The sequence below is a fragment of the Melanotaenia boesemani genome, chromosome 14 (assembly GCF_017639745.1).
Source record: "Melanotaenia boesemani isolate fMelBoe1 chromosome 14, fMelBoe1.pri, whole genome shotgun sequence".
NCBI classification, from domain to species: domain Eukaryota; kingdom Metazoa; phylum Chordata; class Actinopteri; order Atheriniformes; family Melanotaeniidae; genus Melanotaenia; species Melanotaenia boesemani.
Window position 1 is genome coordinate 29,115,766 of NC_055695.1, and position 26,974 is coordinate 29,142,739.

Consider the following 26,974-nt stretch of genomic DNA (forward strand, 5'->3'; position numbering starts at 1 on the left):
GACCTCAGGAATGTGTTGTATTCTCACACCTGAAGTTACACAGGCACAAGTCTCACACACTGTTCCTTTTGTTGGGGATTTGATGTCCAGGTAACTGTTTCAGGTGCCACACAGAATTTATAGTGTTACAGTACCTCATATTATTACTAAAAGTCACCATTTCATTGCTGTCACGCTTCTGAAACTGATTGGGTAGCAAATAGTGTACTAAAGGTAGAGATAGCCTACCCAGTAGACAATGTTGAACAGCAAGAAGGAGGTGGGAAAAAATACTCGTGAGTAAGCGTCCAGTTCGAGCAGATCTATGTGGACACGCCCTTTTCTCCACCCGCCTCCTTTGCACTCCTCAAAGCAGCAGAAGAAGCTCTGGCAGTCTTTTCCATCCAGACACTCGTAGGGGCAGGTGTCTTCAAAGTCCTGCCAGTACATGGAGTTGTTTAACGCAATGATGGCATGTGGAGGAGGTCTCACATCAAGGACAGAGTAGTTCTGAAAATATTAAAAAGCAGAAGTTTCAAAAGTGCTCTCTAGGTTTTACATTGCACATAGAAGGGTTTTTGTACAGTTGTAAAGAAATATGTCCACTTGTGAGCATGGATTATTGTTAAAATCAGAATTTAGACAAAAGAGGCTGAAATGTGTTGAGGTTTCAGCCTGTAGACATCCTCTTAAATGCATTTTATACAGGTGTTTACTGATAACCCCTTTATGCCTCAGCTGCATTGGTTTACGCTAGTTTGCTTATGTGTTCAAACACAATTATTGTGAATGAATTGAAGAGATACATGCTTTAACTATTTTATTTTATCAGTCATTCACTTTAGTTCAAAATGAAACATCTCACAGAGTGCTATAAAACATTAGTACAGACAATCATTCTCCACACAAAATAATTCCTTGCAACTCTGGAAAGTAATTTATTATTAGTCACCAAAACACAAGTCTGAGATTTCAGTATTTCATCAAAAATATTAGTCCTTCTTGAATTTGATGGCAACAATACGTCTTAAAGAAGTTTGGACAAGTCCATGTTTACTAGCATGTAGCATCCCCTCTTCTTTTAACGACTTTCTGTAAGCATCTGGGAAGTGAGGTGATTTCTAGAAATACTTTTGAGCCCATGTAAATGATTTCCAGTAGAGACCTATGATTATTTTTAATTTAGTGCTGCCTGATCACAAGAAACCAAAATTGATGAAGAAATGCTTGGAGACAAAGATATCTTCATACGCTATAAATCTTTTGATATTTTCTCCTGTAGGTAATACAATATTAACACGACTCTGAAACTGCTTTACAGCTGGTAAACATAGTTTTTTGCAAATTGCTGAACATCTGGCCAGTTTTACTTAAGAGACTTTCCCTCTTTAAGGTGCTCTTTTCCAATCCAGTCATGTTACTGATCTGTTGCTAATTAGCCCCATTTTGGTAGCACTAACTTTCCAGCATTTTGTTTCCCCCTTCTCAACTGTCTTGACCCTTAATTCTCAGCTCTTTGAGCCCCAAAAAAGATTTCACAGGCGCCCCTCCAACCAGCGTTCATTATTATGATGTTGTATAATTATAACAGTGACAATAACATGTTAATAATGTTATCTTTAAATGTGTTGTTGTTACAGCATTAAATTCTTCAATTTGTTATTTTCATTTCATTAAACAGAAGCAATGTGATTTAATGTAGTTCCAGTACAGAAGATTAAACTGTGTGCTGAAACCTGCATTATGACCCTTTAGGATTACATTTACAGCTTATACATATTTTAGAAGCATAAAGCCTACTGGACATGGAAAATAAAATATAAACACCACCTGAACACAATAACTGTCATCCACGGTACACATCAAATGTCTTATCTATGAATTCTATAATTTAACATGATTGGCTTTACAGTTAAGCTGAACTAGACAGCATTAATTTGATATTATCAAAGTTATCTTTATTTTCAGCCTCCTGACACCCAGGTGGAGGACAGACTGAGCTGCTCTGAGCTAAATTAGCTCCTGGATTATCTGCACTACTTACTGTACATCTTCCTTGGTCTCTTCTTGACTTTTCCAGTTTGTTTTATATCTTTCTTTTGTCAGTGCCAGATAGAAAACTTCTCATTTTTATAAACCTGCTCTCTCCTGTTTGCTTGCACAAGACGCGCCGCTACTCGCAGCAAGAAGGAGCGGTGGAGGTGGGGCCCCTTTAGGAAGTTCTGTAATAGTTGGCCACTGTCATTGCAAACTCTCCACTTTGTCACTGCTCTGTCTTGATTCAAAGTTGGTTGGCCCTCGGAGGCCCTTTTCCGGCTCTGGGCCCCAAGCATTTGCGTGGTTTGCTTGTTGGCAAGCATCGCCTCTGGATGCAAATAAATAAAAGATAAATATATAAATAAAATATAGCTCTATATATAAAACCTTAGGTCCCTCAATTGGGGGACTCTGAGAACAGATGGGGCCAAACTGAGTCAATATGGCCATTTTGGAGACATTGCCCTAAGTGTCTGTACTAAAACCTCTCTAATTTAGTTTTGCTTCTCCCTATCAGAGATGACATTACTAAAGATAATGTTCACATGCTGTAGTATGGATTGATAGAGGTTTAGAGCTACAGCCGTATCAAATCAAAAGGATATTTATATCAATCCTGAAAGTGTTTTTGTTGTTTTGTTTTTTGGTCATTTGTGCCATCTTCATTTTATTCTTCACCAGTAACACATGTACTGATATTTACTAGGGGTGGGACTTAAACACATTAATTACAATTAGCCAAATAACAATAATAATAATTATAACATGTTCAAAAATCAACGCATTTAATTGCAGTTTGCGTTCTAAACAATGCACAATGTTTGTGAGTGCGCAATTTCCTGGTAAACAGATTAGAGTGATGCAAATGTCGAAGCTCGGCTAACACCCTGTTTCCAGCTTAACTACTTTGGTGCTGTATTTAGCCAGTTTTCAGACCCCACTAGCGACTATTTAAAAAAGCGACTAGCAACAGACGGGGCTACTTTTATTGGTGTTATTGGAAAGTTTTGGAAACTGACATAAAAGTATGTATAGTTCACTCTTAATGAGCAGCACTGCCGTAGGCTCCTTCCCTGTCCAGAAGCACTCCCAGAGCCTCGGTCCTCAGATGTTCATCTGCCACCAGCTGATCCTGCACTGGCTTGGGTCAGATATTAATGCCTATTAATGAAGAGTGTGAAGGTCTGTTCAGTTTTGTCCAGGGATATTTTCTATTTCTTTTTCTACTGTTCTGAATTAAAATGCAATGAAATGCATTTTTTCCAGACATTACTAGAGCTTAAGTTTACAATATTCATGTCTGTGTCTGTTATTTGATTCATTTGTCACCTAAAATCTATTTAAATAACAAAAAAAAAAATCTATATACACACACACACATATATATATATATATATATATATATATATATATATATATACTGTTCTGCGAATAAAATGCACTTAAGATTAATTACAAAGCCTCTAATTAATTAGATAATTTTTTTAATCGAGTACTAATGAAATTGTATAAGTCTTCTTTACTATGACTCCAAAAGGGTTCAAATTGACCTTGTGCTTGCAGAGATATACACATTTCATTATTTTATTCAGAGGCTTCAAAACAGGCACAATGCTCAAAGGGTTGGCTAGCATAAGCTTCAGGAATGGTTTTGTACTTTATGAACTTTTTGAAAGAATTTTGACAATATAACTTGAAAACAACTAAATGGATTCATTTAAGAAAAAAGAAAAAAAAGCTTTGTGAAACACTATATTGTTTTCTGTATTTATCATCTTCACCATCTAATATTGCTTTTATTTTGGTGTGAAGCACTTTGGTCAACCGTGTTGTTTTTAAAGTGCTATATAAATAAAGTGGAGCTGGAGGACACGGTGACATCATCTCAGCTGTGAACACATTTCTAACTTTAGTCGTGCAATATTAATAAACCCTGACATTATGACAGAGAAGCTACTGTTTAATATGCAACAGTAATTCTGCACATGAGGACATCACCTTAATCTACATTTTATTAATTCCTGATGAGTTCACCTCACTGATTTTTAAAATATGCCAGAAAATACTAAAACACCCACAAACCTAACTTACCGGTCTTTTAGGCTGTATGTAGCTGGGTCTTTGAATGCTGTATGAGTAGTAGTTTAACATTGCATACTCCATCAAGGCAGCAAAGACAAATAGGAAGCAAACAGTGACAAAGAGGTCCATGGCGGTGACATATGACACTCTGGGTAATGACGTCCTGGCCACAGTGCTGAGAGTAGTCATAGTCAGAACTGTGGTTATGCCTGAAGGACAGAAGAAAGTACAAACTCATCACAGCCAATGTTCACGCATAATAATCATCATCATTTCAGTATGCAGTGGTGGTAAAAAGCACTGAAGGTTAAAGTTAGTGTTTCTTTACATGAAACAGCCTCAACCCTAACACAGAATTGTGATTTCACTTTCAGGTTTAATATATTCAGTGTATTGATGCCATTAAAATGTCAAGAGGGATGTTCAGGATCTGTGACAGAAACTGCTGTCAAAACACACACACACACACGCATACATACATATTTATTAGGGCTTTCAAATGATTAAACATTTTAATCAGATTACAAATTAATCATGATTAATCACCATTCGCAACTATGCCTGAAATTTGTCAGTTTTTACTGTATTTTATCAACAGAACGAGCCAATGTTTACAAATATTTAATATATTAACTGACCTTCCCTTGTGACCTGTCCAAGGGTCAGTAAATGCAGCATGTACTTCTATGTGTTGTTCTGCATCATCTCTACCATGTTAGTTTACGTCATCTTCTCACTAACCGTCTGCATGGTGATAATTTCTGACATAAAACCACCAGATGTGAAGACTGAAGTTAAACAGCCAACATCGATGAAGAAACTCTGATAAAACTGACGATCTGGATAAAAACACATTTTTCCTTTTATCATTGAAGTGTGAGTGTTTGTGCAGCAGTGATAAAAGTCCTACAGCAGCATCACCCAAAGTAAACACCTGCTGATAAAATAGATCATTGGCTGCTTGTTTTACTAGTTTTTCGTCACTTTAGTTGCAATTATCAGTTCAACATTTAATAAAATCTAGACCTAATTAAGGCCTCGTTTCTGACCCCCTTTTCCTGGTCAGTGCTCCTGCCTGGCCCCCCATCTGAACTTTTCTAGACCCGCCCCTGCGTATCTGAAGCATGAACCCTGTCTACCACCAGCCAGTTACTGTGTTACAGAAGGTCCTGCCAAAAACAATACTTTGGGGTAAATATGTGACGGTGTGAACCATGAACTGCTAGTTTCCTCCTTCTCAGCTGAACCATAAACAAACGCTACAAAAGACAAAAGCCGATCAGCTGATCACTGACAGCCGTCTTGATTCACGAAACAACATGAGAGGAGAAGGAGGAAGCAGCTGCTGCACACACACGGAGACGAACAGAGATCCTCTAGATCAGACAAAACGCAGGATAAGTTAAAAAATAAATAAATAAAAAATACAGGAAAAGTGCAGGTGTGGAACCCTCTCCCTTGGAAAAGAATGTGTGTTAAAACATCCACATTCTTAGTGAAAAAATATATTAACATTATTAACAATATTTAAAGAATATTATTAACGCAATTAATTACATAAACCAGTTAATGCTATTAACATGGTTTTTTTTTGACAGCCCTAATAGATAGATAGATAGATAGATAGATAGATAGATAGATAGATAGATAGATAGATAGATAGGTGTATGTGTGTGTGTGTGTGTGTGTGTGTCTGTGTGTGTGTGTGTATAAACACACAAAGACACACAGACATACGTAAACATAATCTCGTCTTTGTTTGAGTCGGTTGAACCAAAACGATGAGGATGAGAGAAGATGGGTGGATGCTGCATGACAATGTGGTGTTTACCTCATGACCATTTTAAACTGAGGGGAACACAAGAGAAGTATGACTACTTAAACTGCTCCAAAAACACAACATGGAGGTGAGAGGAGAAAGGTCAAAGATGAAACAAAGTGTGAGGTTTTCTTTCGACCGTTATGTTTTACAAATCTTTTACACTCGTTGCCAGTTTTCCAGACTTTGTAGGATGTGTACACAACAGGGCGCAAAACAGTTGCTGGCTGGTGTGTAATTGTAATGGCTCTGTTAATACATGTTACACTAATAAAAACATTCATTTTACCAGGGAGAACACAGCAATAATGGTTCAGTGTTGGTATGTTTTAATTTTTTATCATCATTAATTAGTCAAATTCACAGAATAAATCTTGTTTATGAGAGAACATTAACTAGACTGCAGAACTTACACATTTTACACTTTCCGCTAAGTTCACGACATTAATTGCTTGTTTAATTCCTAAGATTTAATCAGCCAATCACAGGGCAGCCTTTAATCATGTAGATATGGTAAAGACGACTTGCTGAAGTTCAAATTTGAGCATCAGAATGAGGAAGAAAGGAGATTTGAATGATTTTGAACGTGGCATGGTTGTTGGTCTGAGTATTTCAGAAACTGTTGATCTACTGGGATTTTCACACACAACCATCTCTAGGGTTTACAGAGAATGGTCTGAAGAAGAGAAAATATTCAGCAAGCAGCAGTTGTCTGGACCAGAATGTCTTGTTGATGTTAGAGGTCAGAGGAGAATGGGCAGACTGGTTGGAGATGATAGAAAGACAACTGTAAGTCCAATAAGCACTGGTTCCAACCAAGGTCTGCAGAATAGCATCTCACAACACAACACGTCCAACCTTGAAGCAGATGGGCTACAGCAGCAGAAGACCACACCGGGTGCCTCCTGTCAGCTAAGAACAAGAAACTGAGGCTACAATTTACACAGACTCACCAACGCTGGACAATAGAATCCATCTCGGACTTCAGTTTGCCTACAGGCCCAATAGGTCAAATGAAGATATCATCGCCTTCACCCTTCACACTGCCCTCTCCCATCTGGACCAGATGGACACATATGTGAGAATGCTGTTTATTGACTACAGCTCAGGATTTAACACCATTGTGCCCTCCAAACTTATCACCAAGCTCAGAGACCTCGGGCTCAACAGCGCCCTCTGTGACTGGATGCTGAACTTCTTTACAGGCAGAACACAGGCTGTGTGGATGGGCGCCCCCCAGGGCTGTGTGCTCAGTCCTCTGCTGTACTCCTTGTTCACGCATGATTGTGTAGCCACCCACAGCTCCAATACCATCGTTAAATTTGCTGATGATCACCGGTAATGACGAGACGGCCTACAGAGAGGAGGTCAGAGGCCTGACAGCTTGGTGCCAGGACAACAATCTCCATCTTAACGTCAGCAAAACTAAGGAACTGATTGTGGACTTCAGGAAGAGGCAGAGGGAGGAACACGCCCCCTTTTCCATCAATAGGGCTACGGTGGAAAGATTCACCAGCTTCAGGTTCCTAGGGGTTCACATCAGTGTGGACCTCACCTGGACTCATCACACTGATTTTATTACAAAGTCAGCCAGACAGAGCCTCAACACGGACTCAAGGATACTCTGCAACTTTTATAGATGCACCATAGAGAGTATCCTGACTGACTGCATTACCACCTAGTACAGCAGCTGCACCGCCCTCCACCTCAAGGCTCTACAGAGGGTGGTGAAAACTGCTCAGCACATCACCGGGATGGTCCTGCCATCCATGGAGGACCTCTACACCCAGTCACCTCAGTCACAAACTGTTTTGTCTGCTACCATCTGGCCGACGGTTTCGCAGCATTCAAGCCCGTCCCACCAGGCTCAGGGACAGCTTCATACCGCAGAACATAAGACTTCTAAATGCTGTCAGCAGCAACGCACCTTTAAATAATAGCATTTTTTATTGATTATTATATATTTTACTGTATAACTTATTTGTAGTATTCTTTCTTTTTGTCTTTGACTATTTTTATTGTGGTTTATATTCTTTTTAGCATTGTTAGGAGAGCCTGGAAGAATTTTTATTGCCAGTGATTATTGATGTAATTGTTGTACAATGCCAATAAAATTCATTCATTTATTCATTCATTTATAGAAGATGGAGAAACGTTGCTGGTCTGACGAGTCTCCACTTCAGCTCCACAGTTTAAAATTTCAAGGTTCAAAATTTGGTCGAAAAATCATGAAAACATGGATCCATTCTGAAAAGGTTCAGGCTGCTGGTGGTGTAATGGTGTGGGGGATATTTTCTTGGTCCACTTGGGGCCCCTTAGTACCAACTTGGCCTGATTTAACCACCACAGACCACCTGAGTAGCTGCTGACCATGTCCACCCCTTTATGACCACAGTGTAGCATCAGAAGATGCTACTTCCAGCAGGATAATGAACCATGTCACAAAGCTCAAATCATCTTCAACTGCTTTCCAGAACATGATGATGAGTTTACTGGACTCCAACGGCCTCCACAGCCACCAGATCTCAATCCAGTAGAGCAGCTTTGGGATGTGGTGAAACAGGAGATTCTCATCATGGATGCAGCCGACAAACCTGCAGCAACTGTGTGACGCTGTCATGTCAATATGGAGAAAAACCTCTGAGGAGTGTTTCCAACATGTTGTTGAATCTATGACACCAAGAATTAAGGCAGTTCTGGAAGAAAAAGGAGGTCCAACCCAGTACTAGCAAGCTGGACCTGATAAAGTGGCCAGTGAGTGTAGGAGCCATAGTTAATATAAAACTATTGATTCATAAAGTTTTATATTATATTTGGCCAATTACCTATAATTTTACAATGTATATTTTTTTATTTAAATGTTCATCATCATTAACGTGACACTGTGATGATTTCATTCTATTTCACTACCATCTCTCCTCAATGAGCCTCTAACAGAAAAAATCCCAAAAAAGATGTTACTGTTACACTGAGGTTTCCATGGCAACAAGCTGGCCCAATCTATTTCAGGCGGACACCTCACACTTTTCCTTTAGTCTCTGCCTGACACAATGATTACCCTTACCTGCCTGATGCCAGATTCCAGTTTTTGTTGTTCTTTACTATAAAACCAACAACAAGTAAAACTCTCATAGTACTTATGATCACATACAGCCTGATGCAGCATCCAAAAAGCATCAAGTGAACAAAGAATAAGAAGAACTTAAGAATTTTAAGGTTAAAACACAAACATAAAGGTTTTTTGGTGTTGGTTGACTCACCCCATCATTTCCTACATCTTAAAGAGGTTTTATCTTTACTCCCACATTGCCCAATGTGCCTGATATCTTTACAATCAGCCTGCATCCATCCATTATCTTCATTCCCCATACTGATTACCCTGCAATTGATCCACATGCTTTGGAGCAAAGATGATAGATTAAAAACATCAGCTAATCTGCTGCATTTGTGTGAATGTACAGTATTGAACACTGCTGATGCAGAAACAGGACAGTGTCTGACACTAGAATGTGAAGAGTGGCTATTTGAACCATTTTCCTTTTTATCCATTATAACAACAGAGCAAAAATGAAATATTTGCTCATATTTGCTGGCAAAACAAGAGCTTGCGGAAATGTTTTCTTGAAATAAAATATTTAAAAATGCTACAGCTGAAATCAGGAATTTTGTCCATTTGCTATAAGTAAAGGCTTCAGACAAGATAACCTTACTTAATCAGGTGAATAATGGATCAAATGAAAACAGAGAAAATGTCAGTTACCTTCACAAATTCCACTGGACTGCACAACAACAGAAAGCATACAAAAAAAAAAAAAAAAAAAAAAGCATGACAAAACAGAAGAGGTACATTGACTGATTTAAGTGGAAACAAAATAATCCAAGCATTGTTGCTAAAGATTGAGCAAGACAAAGCAAATTCAAAGCAAAGCATGGCTAAAATGTGCAAATGAAAACCATCCTTAAATGATTACTTCATCAACAACCAACATCTACAATACCTAGAGCTGTTCTGGCTGGAGTGGCATCTTTTTTTATCCAGAAGGACACCCAGGAGAGAACCACAGTGAGGATGCAAGGGATGTAAGTCTGGATGGTAAAGTAGCCCATTCTTCTGCTCAGGTCAAAGTAGACAGTCATCACCACATAGTCGCCTGTGGGTGGAAAATAACAACATTGAAATGTTTCTGTAAACACATAAACAGCAGGCGAACATATATGGAAAATAACTGCCCAGCTGTTGTGTAAATAAATAGTTCATTGATGCTGAAAACTTTTTAAAGGTGTCATCACCTGGTCTTTTCATTTATCCACTGTCTTCTAAGTGTCTTTAAATATTTTTTGATAACTTATTAAACAAAGAAAAACAAACATAGCTTGTTCTGACCCTTTGCTCATACCACAACTTTGTCTCGTGAGAGTTCATGCAAGCTTTTGACTAATGTTCATGAGGTGCGCCCTTAGTGATGGCGAGCGAACCGGACCGACAGCCCCCTACGGAATTCAGCCATTTATGTTTGAACCAGACTCTGAGCCTGAGAGTGAAGCTACCGAGATGGTGGAAGAAGCACGTTTACAACAAAATAAAAACACGGGGCTTATTTGTACATTGTAGGTGGTTAAACTTTTAGGCCGTCCCTTAGCATTAGCATTAGCTGCATCAGCTTAACTCATGGTCGACATCTTCAAACAACTTCTTGTTAGGGCGACTGCAATAGGCTGAGCAGGTGATTTTAGGCATGAAAGAGGGGCTGGCTTATTCCTGTGATGATGAAATCCCAGGAGCAAATTAAAATCACGCGTTTGCGAGAGTTTACCCTTGTTGACGGTTCTGCTGTGAACAAAGGGCCCAGACAGAAAAACTCGACCGTCTTCAAAAGAAAGGCTTTCAGGGAAGTTAACACTTCGGCCCAACAATAATACACATGTTTTAACTTGAAAAAGTACAATTTCCAGGTGATGACTCCTTTAAACACTAAAAATATGCCAATTTCTAATTAGCCACACAGCTACAAAGTCAACAACCCACATGTACTTCCATGACTTAGTTTCATATACACTGAGCAGAGAAACATAATTTTATTGATATTATTTTAAAACTAATGAAATACATTAGTCGTGATGGCGTCTCAGTCATCCAGGTCATGGTAAACACAAGAGCCTGAGCTAAGGCAAGTAAATTTCTATTTCTTGGTTCTTGAAGCTGAAACTTCCCACCAAGCGGTTTGAGCTGGAGAGGCCATTTGGATGAGAAGTGAATTCATATGGCTTTATTCAGGCATTTACAATTACATCACGCCTAACTGTAGCCCACACATTTAGACAGGTTTTGTATGTTCACCTTGTCTGTAGATTAATTAAATTATCTGAATATCTTATATTAGGTGTATTTTAATTACATGTATTTCTCTCCAAGTCTCTTATGTTAAAGTTTTATTATTATGTGATTGTGTTTTACCAGTTTATTTAGTAATTACTTCAACACATTTATTACTTTTACATTATGAAATGAACTTGTTCTAATATTTACCTTATATACCATTTTTTTCCATTTATTTTTTCTAGTGTCCTGTTTTATCTTGTTTTATTTGACTTATTTCATGTTGTTTTATCTTATTTGGTTTATTTATGTTTTATGTTGTTTGCATTTCTTTGTCCGTTTAACATCAGTTATTTAAGTTCCCAGTGGTTTACCTTCCCTGATACGACTGGTGGGTGTTAGGCCAACACTTGTAGAGAGCGTCAGTTTATGTACATGTATGTGCGTGTATATATATGTATGTGTAAGTATATGTCATGTATGTGTGACTCTTTGGTTTGTGGTCTGGAGGACTTTATTTGAGTTAAGATGGTTTTTTTTGTTTTGTTTTGGTTCTTTTTAATGTAAAACACTATGTTTCACAATTTGTTTTCTATGAAAAAATACTTTATTAATAAAGTTTAACTGACTGATTGCAAAGATTTGATATATTTATATATATATTAAGTAGCGTTAATCTGCCATAACTTGTGTTTACATATTTTTCGGACTTTGTGTACCTGGTCTTTGAATTGTTTGTTGTCTTAACTGTGTTTGTTGGTGATAGAAATGGTTTTACTGAGCTGTTAACTGAGATTCTGGACTTTCTGTGGATACCACACATGTTTACAGTTACATCTACAGACCTGACGCTTCACCCGGAAACGAGATGTTAACTCCTTAACTCCCGGTAATGGAGGCTGCAGGTGCAGAGGTGTTAAGCTAAACGGTCAAGCTAAGAATGAAAGGTTTATATATCTTTCTTTATTTGAGCAGAGTTTTGCAAAACAAATTTTGACAAGTACATCAGCTTTATAATCCAAAAAAAAAAAGAAAAAATAATAATAAACACAAAACTTGCCCAAATGGAGTAGACCGAAGCAGAATGCTTATAGATGTCTACCCCTAGCAGCACATTCAGTATTATTGCCAAAAGTAGTGGCTTCTTTTTTTTTTTTTTTTTTCTGCAATGGTATCGAACTACAGCAACATTTATATATGGGAGAAAACATCACATTTCAGCAGTGGTAATATAGTATGATACATGTGTATTTTCAAGTATCAGCAAAGGTTAGAGACATCTTTTAAGATGACTAGAAACATCAGACACTTCAATAGACCGCTTGGCTCCCCTAAAAACATTCAGCTGATACTTTAAGGGGAGCCCTAAAAATAGTTCACTTTCAGGTTACATTTAATTTTTCAAAAAGGTCCCTGATGTGTCTTGAAATGAAAAGCATTCATTTGTCAGCTTTGTGGTTTATTTATTTTTTAATTGAATTAATTAAATTCTTCAAATGTGATTCAGTGCAGTGGACAGCAGTGTTGTTTGTTTGTGTGCTGTGAGCGTCCATACAAAAAACACTTTCTTTGCTTTCTTTTGTGGTTGTTAAAGAACTTTCCATCCTGGTTTCTGATTAAACAAGCTGCATACAGTAGCAGCAGATATATATATATTTTTTGTAGTAAAAATATTTTTTATATATGCGCGTGCACATCACGGTACACACCCGACAAAAGCGCCCCTAAAAGCTCTGGTGTAATTCGAGCCCTGTCTTTATAATATATATGAAGAAATATTTTAACTGTTGCTGTTTAAAGAGAAAAGTGCTGCTACATCTGTATATGTGTTTAGTGCAGGGGTCTGCAGCCTTTCCAATCCAAAGAGCCATTTTTCCCTCAGCCAGCTAAATAAAACTCATTTAGAGCTGCAAATGTTACGAGACCTTTGGAAAAAGACAACTTAATATATATTTTTTGATAGCCACCATAGGATATTTGTTGTTTTTGAATAACCACATTTTTATTTCCATTATTATGTTTTAAAATAAAGAAAAACATAAAACCTTTATAAAAGAGGATAGACAGACTTTGTTCTAAAGGATGTAGATATTTGTGGGAAATGATGTAAAGGAAAAAAAGAGTCACTGGTTTCCAACCTAATGACAGGAATAACAGATTTGAAAAAATATTTTAGCCACATATTTAGAGGCATTGTGGAAGGTCCAGAGAGCCATTCATATTGTTTTTCTCCTTATTTTCTCTTATGATTATATTTTTATAATTTTATACTTTTAAAAATATCTGATAGATATTGTTATGTTTTATGATTGTAATTGTATTTTTGGCTATTTTTAACATTTATTATAATTTCTCTAGAAATTATTTATTTTTTCATCTTTATGCAGTTTTATTTAACTATCCTGATAAAATGTGTTTATGCAGAAAATTAATTTCACAGTAAATAAATGAAGCAAAACTGTCTCATATGTGTTGACACTTATTAGCAGCACATTTCTATCTGGTCAGCTACTTGTAGGTTGTTATTGCTAAGTACATTATTTTTGTTTCCTTACCTGCTGTTGTCTTAATTATTTCTGTGGTGTTCCTTAGGCCCATAAAATCAAACTGGTACAGACGCCAGGACTTCTGGTCAGCCGCCTCCACAGAGTTTTTCCTCCACTTGTAAATCATCTCATCTCGGGGGTATCCGTCTGTAATTAGACAGAGCATGTGGGTGCGTGAACCTCGGCACTACACGGCACATCCTAATGACGGATACCCGGTACAGACAGACCTAGGGCCACTTGGAGCAACATTTGTCTTGTGCTGGAGGCTGGCTAATGAAAAGACAGTCTGGGATGAAGACAGAGGAAGAAGGAAAGTAGATTAAATTAAAGATTTGCTTTGATAATCATGTGAATCTGTCTTGGTGTTGGGTTTAGCCTTCACATGATGCCTAGGAGTGCGTTTACAATTGACCATGTGAGGTTAATGATGGGTTAATGATTCTATTTTTGTTTTGGTGCGGTTCATCAAACCCTTTATCTGGCTTTAGTTAACTAACTTCAATCTTACTTGATAGCAATTTAATATAACAAAAACACGAACCAACAACAGGCTCAATAATTGAACTCTATTACAATTTCCTCACATTTGCTATTTTTGATATAGCTCAATGTTAAGAAAGGTCAAATCCTAAATATGTAGGAAATACCAGCTTACAGTTTAAAACAGCATTACTTGATTGACAATATATTAGAGACATTTGCATAAAATCTCAGTAATCAAGGCATCATTTATGATTATGGATTGTTTTAAAGAAGTCATAAATTTGAAATTTGTTGTGTGATTTAAAGTAAAACTTTCTCTTCCGGTCCCCTTCCTTATCTTTTTTTTTAACCTGTCCTGTCCAGCATCATAGCAAGCCGAATGATAGTCTGGTTGCTGTGTTGTGCTGAACAAATTTGCTTTGCCAAGGGGAGGTTTGTGGATATTAGGAAAAAATGATTCATTAATTTATTTATTTAGTTTGAATTATGGAATCTCAGCGTCTGTAATTTAATTAATATGGAGCAGCAAAAAATTCAACATACTGTCAGTGCCAGGAATTGGTCTTTAATACATTATTTTAGTAACTTTTCCTCCACTTTTTGCTTTATTTTCTCATTGATTCAGAATTTGCTCATTTTTGATACTATTGCTTCTTGTGTCAATTTCAGATAATGTCTTTAATCAAAATAAAAAAATCCTTCAACTATTTTACATTTTATTTATCTAACAGTATTTGTTAATGTTAAAGACAAACGTTGTCTGAAAATATAAATGCGCTCACAAACAGGATATTTTAATGACGGAAGAGGAAGGAAGAGAGGAAGAGTCTTCAAGCTCTGGTTTCTCCTTAAAACTGCCGCTAGCCATAACGTTTGCTGGCATAGTCCAAGGCAGTTACTCTTCCGCGTGGGAACTCCATACGGCTCTGTTCCGAACCGAACGTTCCATACCGAAAAATCTGAATACGAATACATGTATCACTACACTTGTAGTTAATGGGTCATATTTCGATCAAACTTTAAGATCTATTTCGTAATGTGATGATGGAAAATCTTGTATTAATGATATTGTGACTCTTTGTGAAGGACACAGCTAGTCAGGAAATGTGACACGTGTCGTTCATTAGAGTTTTTTTCCTAATATGTGGCAAAAGAAACAGAAAAATATGTAAATGAGAGCAGCTTTGTCAGGGGTTTTACTGTTTTTACATAATTTATGTATGCACAGAAAGTAGAAGAGAAACAAGTAAATGGCACACACATAGATAAAAAGGTACTACTATATTTGATGCTCTACATACATGAAAGACAAATAACAACTCTACTATTTACTAACTGAACAGATCACCTGTACCAGCTAGCTGGTATTCTGTGTTATAGTAACAGCACCGCAGAAATTTTGGGGGATTTGGAGTCTATCCCAGCAGCTACAGGTGCGAGGCAGTGTACACCATGGACAAATTTTGTCTAAGCAATTGTTGCCTCAGCTAAAATGAACATTTAGGCTACTGACAGCTCAGCTAAACACACTCAATCTTTCTATACAGTGAGGAAAACGGATGAATAAGGAAAGAGTGAAGCAGTGGCGCCATGCTTTAGGGGTGGGAATTGAAACACGGTTCCACTCAGGGACCGGTTCTAAATTTTCTAAAGCAACAGAATCGTGTTGTAGATAGATGTTTCTTCTTTAAAAAATTAAATAAATAAAATAACAGGGTCAGGAATTGATAAGGTAATTGATTAAGAACCAGATCAATAGCCAGAATGATAATGGCATCAAGCTCACTTTTGAAGTCTATGTCAGGAGGGGTTCAGACCCTTCCAGCTCCATGTAACACTTCAGAGAGGCCCCACATCTTGAGAGCCCACCTCCAGGACTAAATCAGCCAGGGCTGGAGCTGTGACATTCACCATTATAAAACCTAGCAAATGCGTGGGGTGAAGCCCAACATGCCACTCTTCACACTTCTTGGATGGAAACTCAATATATATAAGGCCCAAGAAGTTGCCAGGCCCCTTTTTGGAATGTGCGTGAATTCCAGTGAGTGGCTGCAGACCCCTGCTAGTAAATACCAGGGCAACGGCTCCCACAGTCCAGTGGGAAAGATGCTGCTTGGACACAGGCTTCCACACATGTGGTTTACCCAAGACGCTAACAACTGGTCACTCATTCTCATTCATTCATTCATTTTCTGAACCGCTTAGTCCATTAAGGGTCGCGGGTAAGCTGGAGCCTATCCCAGCATTAACAGGTGAGAGGCAGGTACACCATAGACAGGTCACCAGTCCATCGCAGGGCCAACACATAGGGGACAAACAACCACTCACACTCGCACACACTCCTAGGGAGAATTTAGAGTAATCAATTAACCTAACATGCATGTCTTTGGACGGTGGGAGGAAGCTGGAGTACCCAGAGAGAACCCACACATACACGGGGAGAGCATGCAAACTCAACACAGAAAGGCCAACGCCCTCATGGTTCGAACCTCCCTACAGCCCAGCCGAGAATCAAACCACCTTCTTGCTGTGAGGCTGCGGTGCTAACCACCACACCACCGTGCAGCCCCACTCATTCTCAGTCCTGTCCAAATAAATCCTAAGTGCATGGACTGGACACAAAGTGTGTAAAAGCCTCGGCAACTCAGAAGCAAATGGCGAGGTACAGAAGGCGGCTAGCTCTATAAGTCAGCATGAGCCCATAATCTTTGGGATAAAAATCTGGGTTAGACCGTAAACTTATGTAAGTATTATCTGGAGAAAACCAAATGCATGCACTGTTCACAGACAGTGCATGGATCTCACCAACTCGCTTAGCTGAAGCTAGAGCAAACAGTAGGGCCATCTTTAAGGACAACAACTTCAGCTCCACCTGTTCTAGTGGTTCAAAACAGGAACCAGAGAATGCATTCAGAACAGTGGGAAGGTCCCACAACAGGGCCAGCAGCCGCACACCCTTCATAAAACGACATACGAAAAGGTGCTGGCCTACCTTCTGTCCATCAAAGCCAATAAGCCAGGCTGAAATAGCCACCAGGTACACCGTGGTGGTTAAGAAAGCTTTGCTTTTGTCAATGAGGTCCAGCACGAATGAAAGAACCACTGCTACTGAGCACTGAAAAGGCAAAGCCTGGGATTCTGTGTACCAATTTTCAAATACACATAATTTGGATCCATATAGCATCCTAGGTGATGACTACCTAGCACACTAAATAGTGTCAATACCACTATGAGGAAGAGCCCCTCATGCTTGAGACGACAGATCTCTGCGTGGAGGTAATGGCCATGCTGGTAGGACCAAAATGTCTTATGATCTAGTTCTGAAACAAATCGCTGCAGAACAAGGTCCTCCTCCACCACCTTTTGAGTCGACTATTCCGGCTTAACTGCACCGCGCCCGTAATGCCACATTCTGTAAGAAGTGCTCAGAACAGCGGGTAAAGCGAGCTGATGTACTCATGAGTCAGGGCTCACCTCTGTGCTTCTCGTGGAACTGCAATACCAGTGGAGTACAACTGGTGGACACAGAGTCAATCACTCTAATCTTTGCTGTCTTACTCGTGCTGCTGCTCAAGATGCAAAGGTATGCACCTTTCGAATGGCTTTATTAAATGTCAGATCTTTAGCAAACAAGACGTTTGTATTAAATGACTTCTTTAAGTCGCTGCAGCTGGATTTTCTGTTCCCGACAGAGATGTGGCTTCAATGTGGTTAGTCTGTAGCTTTTTTTGAACTTCTTCCTCCAGACTGCTCATTCTTCAGCCTCCCTCAGACCTTGGGTAGGGGTGGAGGTTTAGCTACAGTGTTTAACACCAATTTTAGTTGCCAAAATATCCTGCAGCATAATTTATTCAACAGCTTTGAACTCCAGCTGTTTCAGCTACACCTGAAAACTCCTGTGCACACTTATATATCGTCCTCCCAAATTTAATAAAGACTTTATCCAAGAGTTTTTAGATTTTATGGCCGGGTATGTTCTTAAGTTTGACTGTCTTTTAGTTCTTGATGATTTTAATATTCATGTTTGTTGTGAGTCTAAGCTTCTAGTCAAGGACTTTTTAAATGTAATAGACTCTTTTAATCTGATGCACTGGTTCACTGGCCCCACTCATGAAAAAGGACAAGCATTGGATTTGGTGCTGTCCTAGGGGTTGGATGTGTGTATCACAGAAATATCTGACTTGCGTGTTTCTGATCATTTCCCCATGCTGTTCACTATAACGTTGCACTGTTCTGTGGATAAGTCGCACCCTCCAGCACGTAAAAGACGAACGCTTAATGCCGTAACAGCATCACAATTTTGTGCTGCATCTTCATTCTGGAATAATCAACCAAAGCTGTGAATGTCGAGGACATGTTTGATCATTTCAGTTCCACCTTTACTGATATCTTGGACTCAGTTGCCCCACTCAGGACCGTGAGCTCTAAGCCACTATCAGAGCCATGGTTGAATGAACACACCCTCAGAAGTGAATGCAGACACGTAGAGAGGAGATGGAAAAAAGTTTGGCTAATTGTTTCTCTACAAACACTAAGGGACTTTCTCTCAGATTATCAAAGGGCTGTAAAGTTTGCAAAGACTCAGCTGTCTTGGAGCAGGTTAAGCCTGTTTCTTTGACATAATTATCTACGATAGTTCATCATTTAAGGCCATCTCCCTGCCCCTCAGACGCCAAGTTTCTTAAAACATGTTTTTGATGCTGTTGGGCCTTTTATTCAGAGATTAATCAATAGACATCCCTTATTACAGGTTGTGTCACATCATGGTTTAAACAGAACATAGTTCTGCCTCTTATTAAAAAACACAGCCTGGACCCAGCAGTTTTGGCTTATTGCAGGCCAATTTCGAAGCTCCCCTTTCTTTCAAAAATCTTAGAGAAGGTGTACATTTACAGCTGCAGGCCCACCTTGATCTTAATGAGATCTCTGAAAAGTTTCAATTTGGTTTTAAATCCCTCCACAGCACTGAGAAAGCACTTTTAAGGTTTTTTAATGATTTTCTTTTAACTCCGTATTCTGTCCACTCTGCCACCTTCTTGTTGCTGGACCTGACAGCTGCCTTTGATACGGTCGACCATGATATCCTCCTATCATGGCTGGAATTATGTGTGGGCCTTAAAGGAGCTGTTCTCCAGTTGTTCCACTCGTACCTATCTGGTAGGACCTTTTATATCAACTTGGTTCCCTATAGTTCCAAAATAACCCCTCTTAGTTGTGGTGTGCCCCAAGGCTCAATCTTGCATTGCCCCTGTTGTCCTTTGGGTCCATTTTTTCAAAGTACAACATTTTGTTTCACTGCTTTTGTTATTGTGTTGTCTTGAAGATGTTAAACAGTGGTTGTCTTTAAATTTCCTAAAATTAATTGAAAACGAAACAGAATGCTTGGGGCCCTTTATTTTCTTACTGTAAGGCAAATGTAAAAAAAACTGGGAGTGTATCTTGATGGTTCCTTTAAACTGTAAGCAGGTGAGTGCAGTAGTCCAATCAGACTGATCAATCTGAGACAGCTAGCAAAGGTAAAGTTATAACTTCCAGCTGTCTTTGTCTTTGAACACGTAATCCAACTTGCAGACTGGACTACTGCAACTTCCTATCATTTTATTTGGATCAATTTTCTGTTCATCGTCTCCAGTTAGTCCAGAATGCAGCTGCTTGTCTGCTGACTGGTACAAAGTGGAGGGAGCACATAACACCAGTTTTGGCATATCTACATTGATTCTTGTTTCTTACAGAGTCCAATTTAAAATCCTAGCTTTTCATTTTTTAAGCACTAAACAGCAAAGCTCCTTCTCACCTGTCTGAGCTCCTATTTATTCTTGCTCCAGCAAGATCCACGAGATCCAGCTCCCAGCTGATGTTCTCCATTCAAAGGACCAAATTTAAGTTTTGAGGTGACAAAGCTGGGAGTGACGCGGTCAAAGATGACAGCGAGGTCTTTGAGGGAAGATGACTCGCCAGCGGCTATATGGGTTGCATCTGGCATTTGCCATGAGAGTCCATCCCCTCACAATCCACTAGGGAGCCTCCCGTAATGGGCTGTCACCCACTGTATGGCTTAGCTTTTTAACCTTAGGCAATTTCTTGCTGTCATACTGAGATTTTACAACCTCCATTTTAACAGAAGGCCACAGGATGTCTGGAGGCTGCACGCTTGCACATGTCCTGCATATCAAGTTCCAGGGGAGACATCGTAGTGGGCTTGTCGCCCGCCTCCACTATGGGAGATCACATAATGTGACGCACACGCATCTGGTGTAAAATCACCTGTGGCGAAGTAGCTTGAGTGGAAAGGTGGAGCAGTGAATACACCCATCCATTCCATGGCAGCTTGGGCTTGAGACAAGTCTAGACACGTCGGACACATGAGGTGAGTATCCCAGGCAGAAATTTTATTGCCACAGGGGCAAGGCTTCAGGGATTGCCCATCTACACCAGGGCTGATAGCAGTAGATAATGGTTAGCTATGTGGCTATCAGGGCTAGCCATCTCTACAGTTCGCTTTGAAGCTTGTGCAGCTAAAAGTGTGAGAAATATGGGGAAAAATTGCTGTTCCCTGGCTAGCAGCGGAGTGAAAAGTAGAACACTGGAGCTACTTCTCGGGGTATTGCGACCTGTTAGCAAAGTGTTGCCACTTTGTTTTGTGAAATAGTGCTACTTGGCACCTGTATAAACTGCCAAAAAGTATTACTACTCTTCGTGAGCTAGTAAGTAAATGTGTTGATGGGAAGAAGCACCTGGTGACCGAGTTGTGCACCCACTCGATGGACAGTTTAGCTTTGCACCCAATGTACAGTTGACTGCAAGCTTCTGTGAAAAGTAAGATGTTTTTGAATGATGACTGATGCTATGCCAGCCCTATATATAAGAAGAGGGTCTGAGTCCCTCCTGACATAGAAGTCAACAGTGCCAGCCACTCAGGGTTGGCACAATGACATTTGAGCTTCTGATGAGGTCACACAGGAGGCGTTCCCCCATAGCTAGACACGAAAGGAATGCTATGAAAGAGAACCCACAATTCAGGTAAGTTAGGTTACACAGTCTAATATTGCCTGAAAGATGCTCAAAGAAACTGTCTGCTTAGATGGAGGACAAAAAGTATTTATTAATTATGAAGATGCATGTTTACTATTTTAATCATTTTAGGATTTTATTCACATTTTCTTACAAAAAATGAAAAAGGACAGTAAATCCAAACTTTATTCTTTTGGGATATTCAAGTAATTAGTTGTGCTGCATTTTCTTAAAAAAAAAAAAAAAAAAAAACACACACACAAAAAAAACCAAACAAACAAAGTTTTAGTCTAAGCTTTTAAAATAAACACAAAAGGTTTAGAATATGCTCATATGAGTGGAAACAAATCATATTTTATTTCATTACAAGATTTTATTTTATTTTATTTTATTTTTTATTTTTAACTTGTCCTGTCCAGCATGGTAGCAGCAGAATGATGGTCTGGCTGCTGTGTTGTGCCAAACAAATTTGCTTTGCCAAGAAGCGCTTTATGGGTATAAGGCTCCTCTTGATAATCTAATTTTTTATTTCTATATTTATTAAATATATTGTTTATTTAGAATTATGGAATTTATGTAATCTTGCTGGACCTGACAAGAGGGGACAGAAAAAGACGAGAACCAAGAAAAGTAAAAAGTAAAGAAGAAAAAAGGAAGAGGAGACATAGTTAAAGCAGCTAGAAGCAATGACCCCTCAATCCAACATAACACCAGACAACCAACTGCTACACCTGTACAGAAACATAACAGAGAATTTCCTACATCTTTTACAGGTAAACTAAGCTGACAATCATTAGAGGTTTGTAAAACAAAAAGTATTCAAGACAGCAACAACAAGATGTATCATGACAACAACCAAAGTACCAAAGACACAAACACCGCCCCAGACAACCACCCGGCATGGGCCGGCACCCACCCCAATATTCCAGCTGCACATCCCGGGAACCAGGGCACCATCTACCACTCCCGCATCATCCTACACCCCCATCCCCCCTCCCCATGCTCCCCTCCCCCAACCCCCGCTCCACCCATCTATCCACCCGTAACCCGTCACTCACAGCCTCCTCCACTCCGTACCCACAAACACTCCCTTTCACACACCCACATCACACATAACCCTTCCACCATGCCTTGTGGGAGACATTCCCAGCAGACCAGAGGATAGTGATCCCCCAAATCCAGCCTCCCCCAACCACATCCCTCCCAGATGCAGCAGACTGGGCACCCCCCTCATAGCCAGCACAGCCAGCCTGGATCTAGGCCCCTGGGACAACCACCTCCCTTTGCCCGCCCCCCTTCCATGCTAATGACACATGTTTGTGTGTTGTTTGCGTTTAAAATTGAGGAGCAGTAACCACGCCGTGCTGGGAATGAGGCCACATGAGCACCCCGCCCACTACATGGTACGTCCCCCAAAAGTTGTCTATGTTGTGTTACTGTGTTTTGATGTCTAAGTGAAATTGAAACTGAGAGGTGCAACTGCCACAGGGTGCAGCCAAGGACCAGGACATACATGGCCACAGCCAATGAGCCACTACCAGCCCCAGAAGGTTCCCACTTACCACATGCCTAGGGGGAAAAGAGAGGAGGGGGAGGAGGACAGTGGGATCCACGACCCACCACCCCCAGTCCCACCCAGGCCTCCCCCATACCCCTACACCCCTCCTGCCCCCATTCCATATCCTGTGTCCCGGCTGCAACCAGACACCAGAGCATGCAACAGCCCCCCTGGTGGCAGCACACCCAGGCAGGCCCAGAACCCCCAGCACTAACCAACCCCTTCTCCCATTAAGAGTAGGCCACCCCCAGGCACCAGAGCCCAGAACCCCCACCCAGCTCACCCCAGAACAGTCACCGTCTTATTAAACAATGTGCAAAGGATTTAACAGCTGTTCCAATTACCTTTTATTATTTTACTGACTTTCTACATTGTACTTGTGCCCCTTGATAATTCTAATGCCCTAAAGGTATGAAAACCTTAAAGATACACAAATCTGACTGGATCAGAAAACCTAGATGTTGTCATGGAAACCAGCTTAATGTCCCTTGGGAAGGAAATGTCTCTAATGGATCACAGCAGGATGGCTCCAGACACAAGGCAGACCAGTGAGCAGGTTTTAGGCCTTAATAGGCGTCACAGGGTGTAATCACTCTGAAGCATTCAGTTATGGAGCCACAGAGCCACAGCAGATGACCCATTACTAGCACAGCTCCAATCCCCAGAACATCACCAGCATCACCTTTTGTTTATATAAATAAATAAAGAAATAAATAAATTATACATATATATATATATATATATATATATATATATATACAATCATGTTAAACACAGTCTGCAGACCTTTACTACACAAGGCAAAAAATACTCACAGCTGGAGAAGATCAGTGGACACGAGTGTTCATCCATTGGAAAGTTGTGTAGCTGCAGCTGGCACTCTGCATTTATAGTCAACCTGCAAAATACATCAACACCAGACTCAGTTTGTAATCAACTACTTTTTTCTTTTTTTTTTACCAAATACAGTTTTTATTCATCTGATCACAGAACAGTTCCCCACTTTGCCTCACATCATTTCAAATTAGCTTTGGTCCAGAGAAGACAGAAGAGTTTCTGCATCATGTTCACATATGGCTTCTTCTTTGCGTGATAGAGCTTTAACCTGTATTTGTGGATTTCAGGGTGGACTGTGTTTACAGACAGTGATTTCTAGAAGTGTTCCTGAGTCCATGCAGTTATTTCCAGTAGAGAATCCTGGCTGGTTTTAATACAGTGCTGTCTGAGGGTCTCAAGATCTGGAGCATCCTGTTTTGACCTTTTGGCATTAACTCTATTAATGGATTAGCTGATGGGCAGGAAGCTACCCTTTAAATCGTTGACCATGAAAAAAAATGTTGCTCATTTGTGCTTCAATGTTACATTTGAATTATTGTGTTTAAATCTGTTGTAAAACCTGTTTTTTACTTGTCAGAGGATCCACACGTTTTGTTAAGCTGCATGAAATGTATCTGTTAGGGTTTGTGGATAGATAGGAAAGATATAACCTCTCCTTCAATTATTTAAGTATTTTTGGTTAGAAAAAAAAAACTATACAAACAAAATAAAACAGCCAAAGACTGGACTCTAAATTTAAGTATTTATTTTTCTTTAACAATTTTGTGCTGCGAGTAGATCAAACTCATCAACAATTTTATTTTTTTATTTTTTCTTTATTTATTTCTTTTTATGATGAACTTGGAAATGGAGAAATATAATGTAGCACAGTTTAAAGGCTAAAAATGAACCAGACATTGCAGTTATTTGCCAAGCATTGCAGACCTTCAGTTAACAGGAATTCCATTTAATTGATCGATTATCTGGTGGTATAAAAAAGACATGCAGTGAAAAACACAATTGACTTTAAAAGCCAGATATAGTGTCTGTATCATGTTAGCACAGGATGTTGCAATAATGGTATATAATAATGCTATAATGTCACAATAAATAAATTACTTTGTCTGGTTTTTGAAAACCTTCAGTGGCCTGCAGCTTTATTAATAAAATTCCTTAAAAACAGTCGGCATTGTGGGGAGTCTCATCTTTACATTTCCAGCAGCTCCTGCAACCTTGAATTACGGCGTATGACGACGATGGTGTTTTCACAAAAGCGACATGCAATTTTGTTAGAAAATAGAGTCCTGCAATTATCACGTGTGGCTGCCCAGGGAAAGCTGTCTGGTGTGATGCAATTATGAAGCCAGAGTGATGTTGACCTTCAATTATAAACTAGTTAAAGAAAGCTGCTATCATTTCTTATCTCAGTGGGAAAAGAGGCTACAGGAAGCATCAGGGATGTGCTTACCTTTTTATACATGATGAAATAGACCAGCTCTATTCACACATCAAACAAGTGCTTCAAAAATCAACCAAGATAACAAAAAAAGAAAGGCTGCTCTAAAATATGAACTGGTTTGTCTTTCTTTTTCTCCCCAAAATGGCTTTTTTCCACCTAGTAACAAAGAGTGCAAGATAAAAGCAACGTAAAGTACTGTCTGGTATTGGACACATGAGACAGTGGAAGGGAGAAAAAAGTAGAGAAAAATCTTTGCAATTCAATTTTGGTATGATCTTTCAACCTCATTAAAGAATGGAATCGGGACAATACCATCCACGTGAGAGAGGCGTGGACATCATAAAATGTCATCTCTGTTTACTCCAGCCAAGCTAGTGCACAATTAATACCAAATGACATTTCATTGTTTTTCCATCATGCCGTCAGCGGATATTATTCCTCCACATTTGCACTCTTCTTAGGAGTCACAGAGCTGCCTGAGTCAGAATGTACTTTTGTTTGTCACTCGATTTGGTCATTGAAATGCTGCTCCTTTGTTCTTGTAGAAATGTAGGAGCTCTGTGTAATTTTCTTTACACTTCCACATCCAGCACAATCTTTTACAGACTGACATATAATGAAAAAGGCATAGCAGAGAGGCTTGACACAGCATAGCGACAGTCATTGCAAACAAATTTATCTGAAAAAAATCTGATTCTAGTACAGAGAGGGAACCAAAAGACTGGCAACGTTCAAGAAATGCTTATCATAGAACAAGTTTATATTATGGAAAGCTGCAATTACAAAGGATGCTTCAGGACTTTAGGGTGGCTGCCTCAGTAAATTGGTCTTTAACAATCTAGCAGCCAATTTGCACTTACAGCTGCTAATAACAAGATGTTGACATTTGAACTGCTCCCACAATTAGCTCTGCCCACATTTCTTTTTATAAACAATGCCAGCTAATACCAGAAAAAGTATAAACTGGTGGGTTAAATTATTTTGTTCTTATTAGCAGATGTTTATGTGGTCACTGAAATCATGTAAACAAAACATCAAAGTTGCAAAAAGTGGCAGCGTAGAAGAAGTAACTTAATTAACACTTTAAAGCCACACTGCTGAATTTGGTAGATTTTTGCACATTGACACCCTCTAACGAAGACTAGGTTTGCATCTATCTTGCACCAGCCATTAAAAGTCAATGCGACGCTGCCTCTAGTTCTGTCACTTTCTCTGCTTCTTTCCCTCGCTTCCTCTTATGTCTCTTGAATCAGCAAAGGTGTGTGTTAAAAACAGCCAGTGTGTTGATATCCTGTTGCTGGTGTGTGATGCAGTTCTGTAAAACAAAATGAAGCTGATATGTGATGCAGCAGGCTGGAAAAAAAGGTCTGACACATGACATTAATATTGTACATATTGTGCAGAATATTTTATTATATTTATTGTTGTATTTATTTAATTGGGCATTTTTTTAAATGGCCAGTAAATATTTCAGATGGACAAAGATGTTATTAGGCTACATAATGGTACATAAAAGTTATTATTTAAAGAGCCATTTTCAAGAAAAAAAAATACTTGTGACCACAAACTCAGAACTGGAATACACACATAGTTGGGGCATTTAATTTAGCATTTTTCATTGCAAGACTTCTAAGTCATCATCCACAGCATTTTATCACTGAAAAAGTGAGTGAATCCAAAGAAACGCAACTGTAAACCAGACTGACTGGGATCTTCACGCCTTCAGGCAGCACTTTGTCACAAACAACCAGGAGTCTGTAGAGGAAATCACTGCAATGCTCACATCTGAAAAACACACTGGCCACATTGACATGAGAGCTATAATTCTCCTTTTATTCAGATAAAAAATTAAATGAATGACCTT

At 39.3% G+C, this 26,974-nt stretch overlaps 1 protein-coding gene across 2 annotated transcripts in view; it reads right to left on the minus strand.

The window, feature by feature from the left end:
* Positions 1-207: 207 nt before the first annotated feature.
* The window catches only part of LOC121653697 (gamma-aminobutyric acid receptor subunit gamma-3), a 67,260-nt gene continuing 40,493 nt past the window's right edge, over positions 208-26,974 (minus strand). For both annotated transcript variants that reach the window (XM_042007344.1, XM_042007345.1), the window contains 5 exons: positions 23,651-23,733; positions 13,790-13,927; positions 9,916-10,068; positions 4,108-4,307; positions 208-489 (listed from right to left, as the gene is read on the minus strand). In XM_042007344.1, the coding sequence (XP_041863278.1) occupies positions 208-489; positions 4,108-4,307; positions 9,916-10,068; positions 13,790-13,927; positions 23,651-23,733 (856 nt within the window). The remainder of the gene's footprint in view (positions 490-4,107; positions 4,308-9,915; positions 10,069-13,789; positions 13,928-23,650; positions 23,734-26,974) is intronic.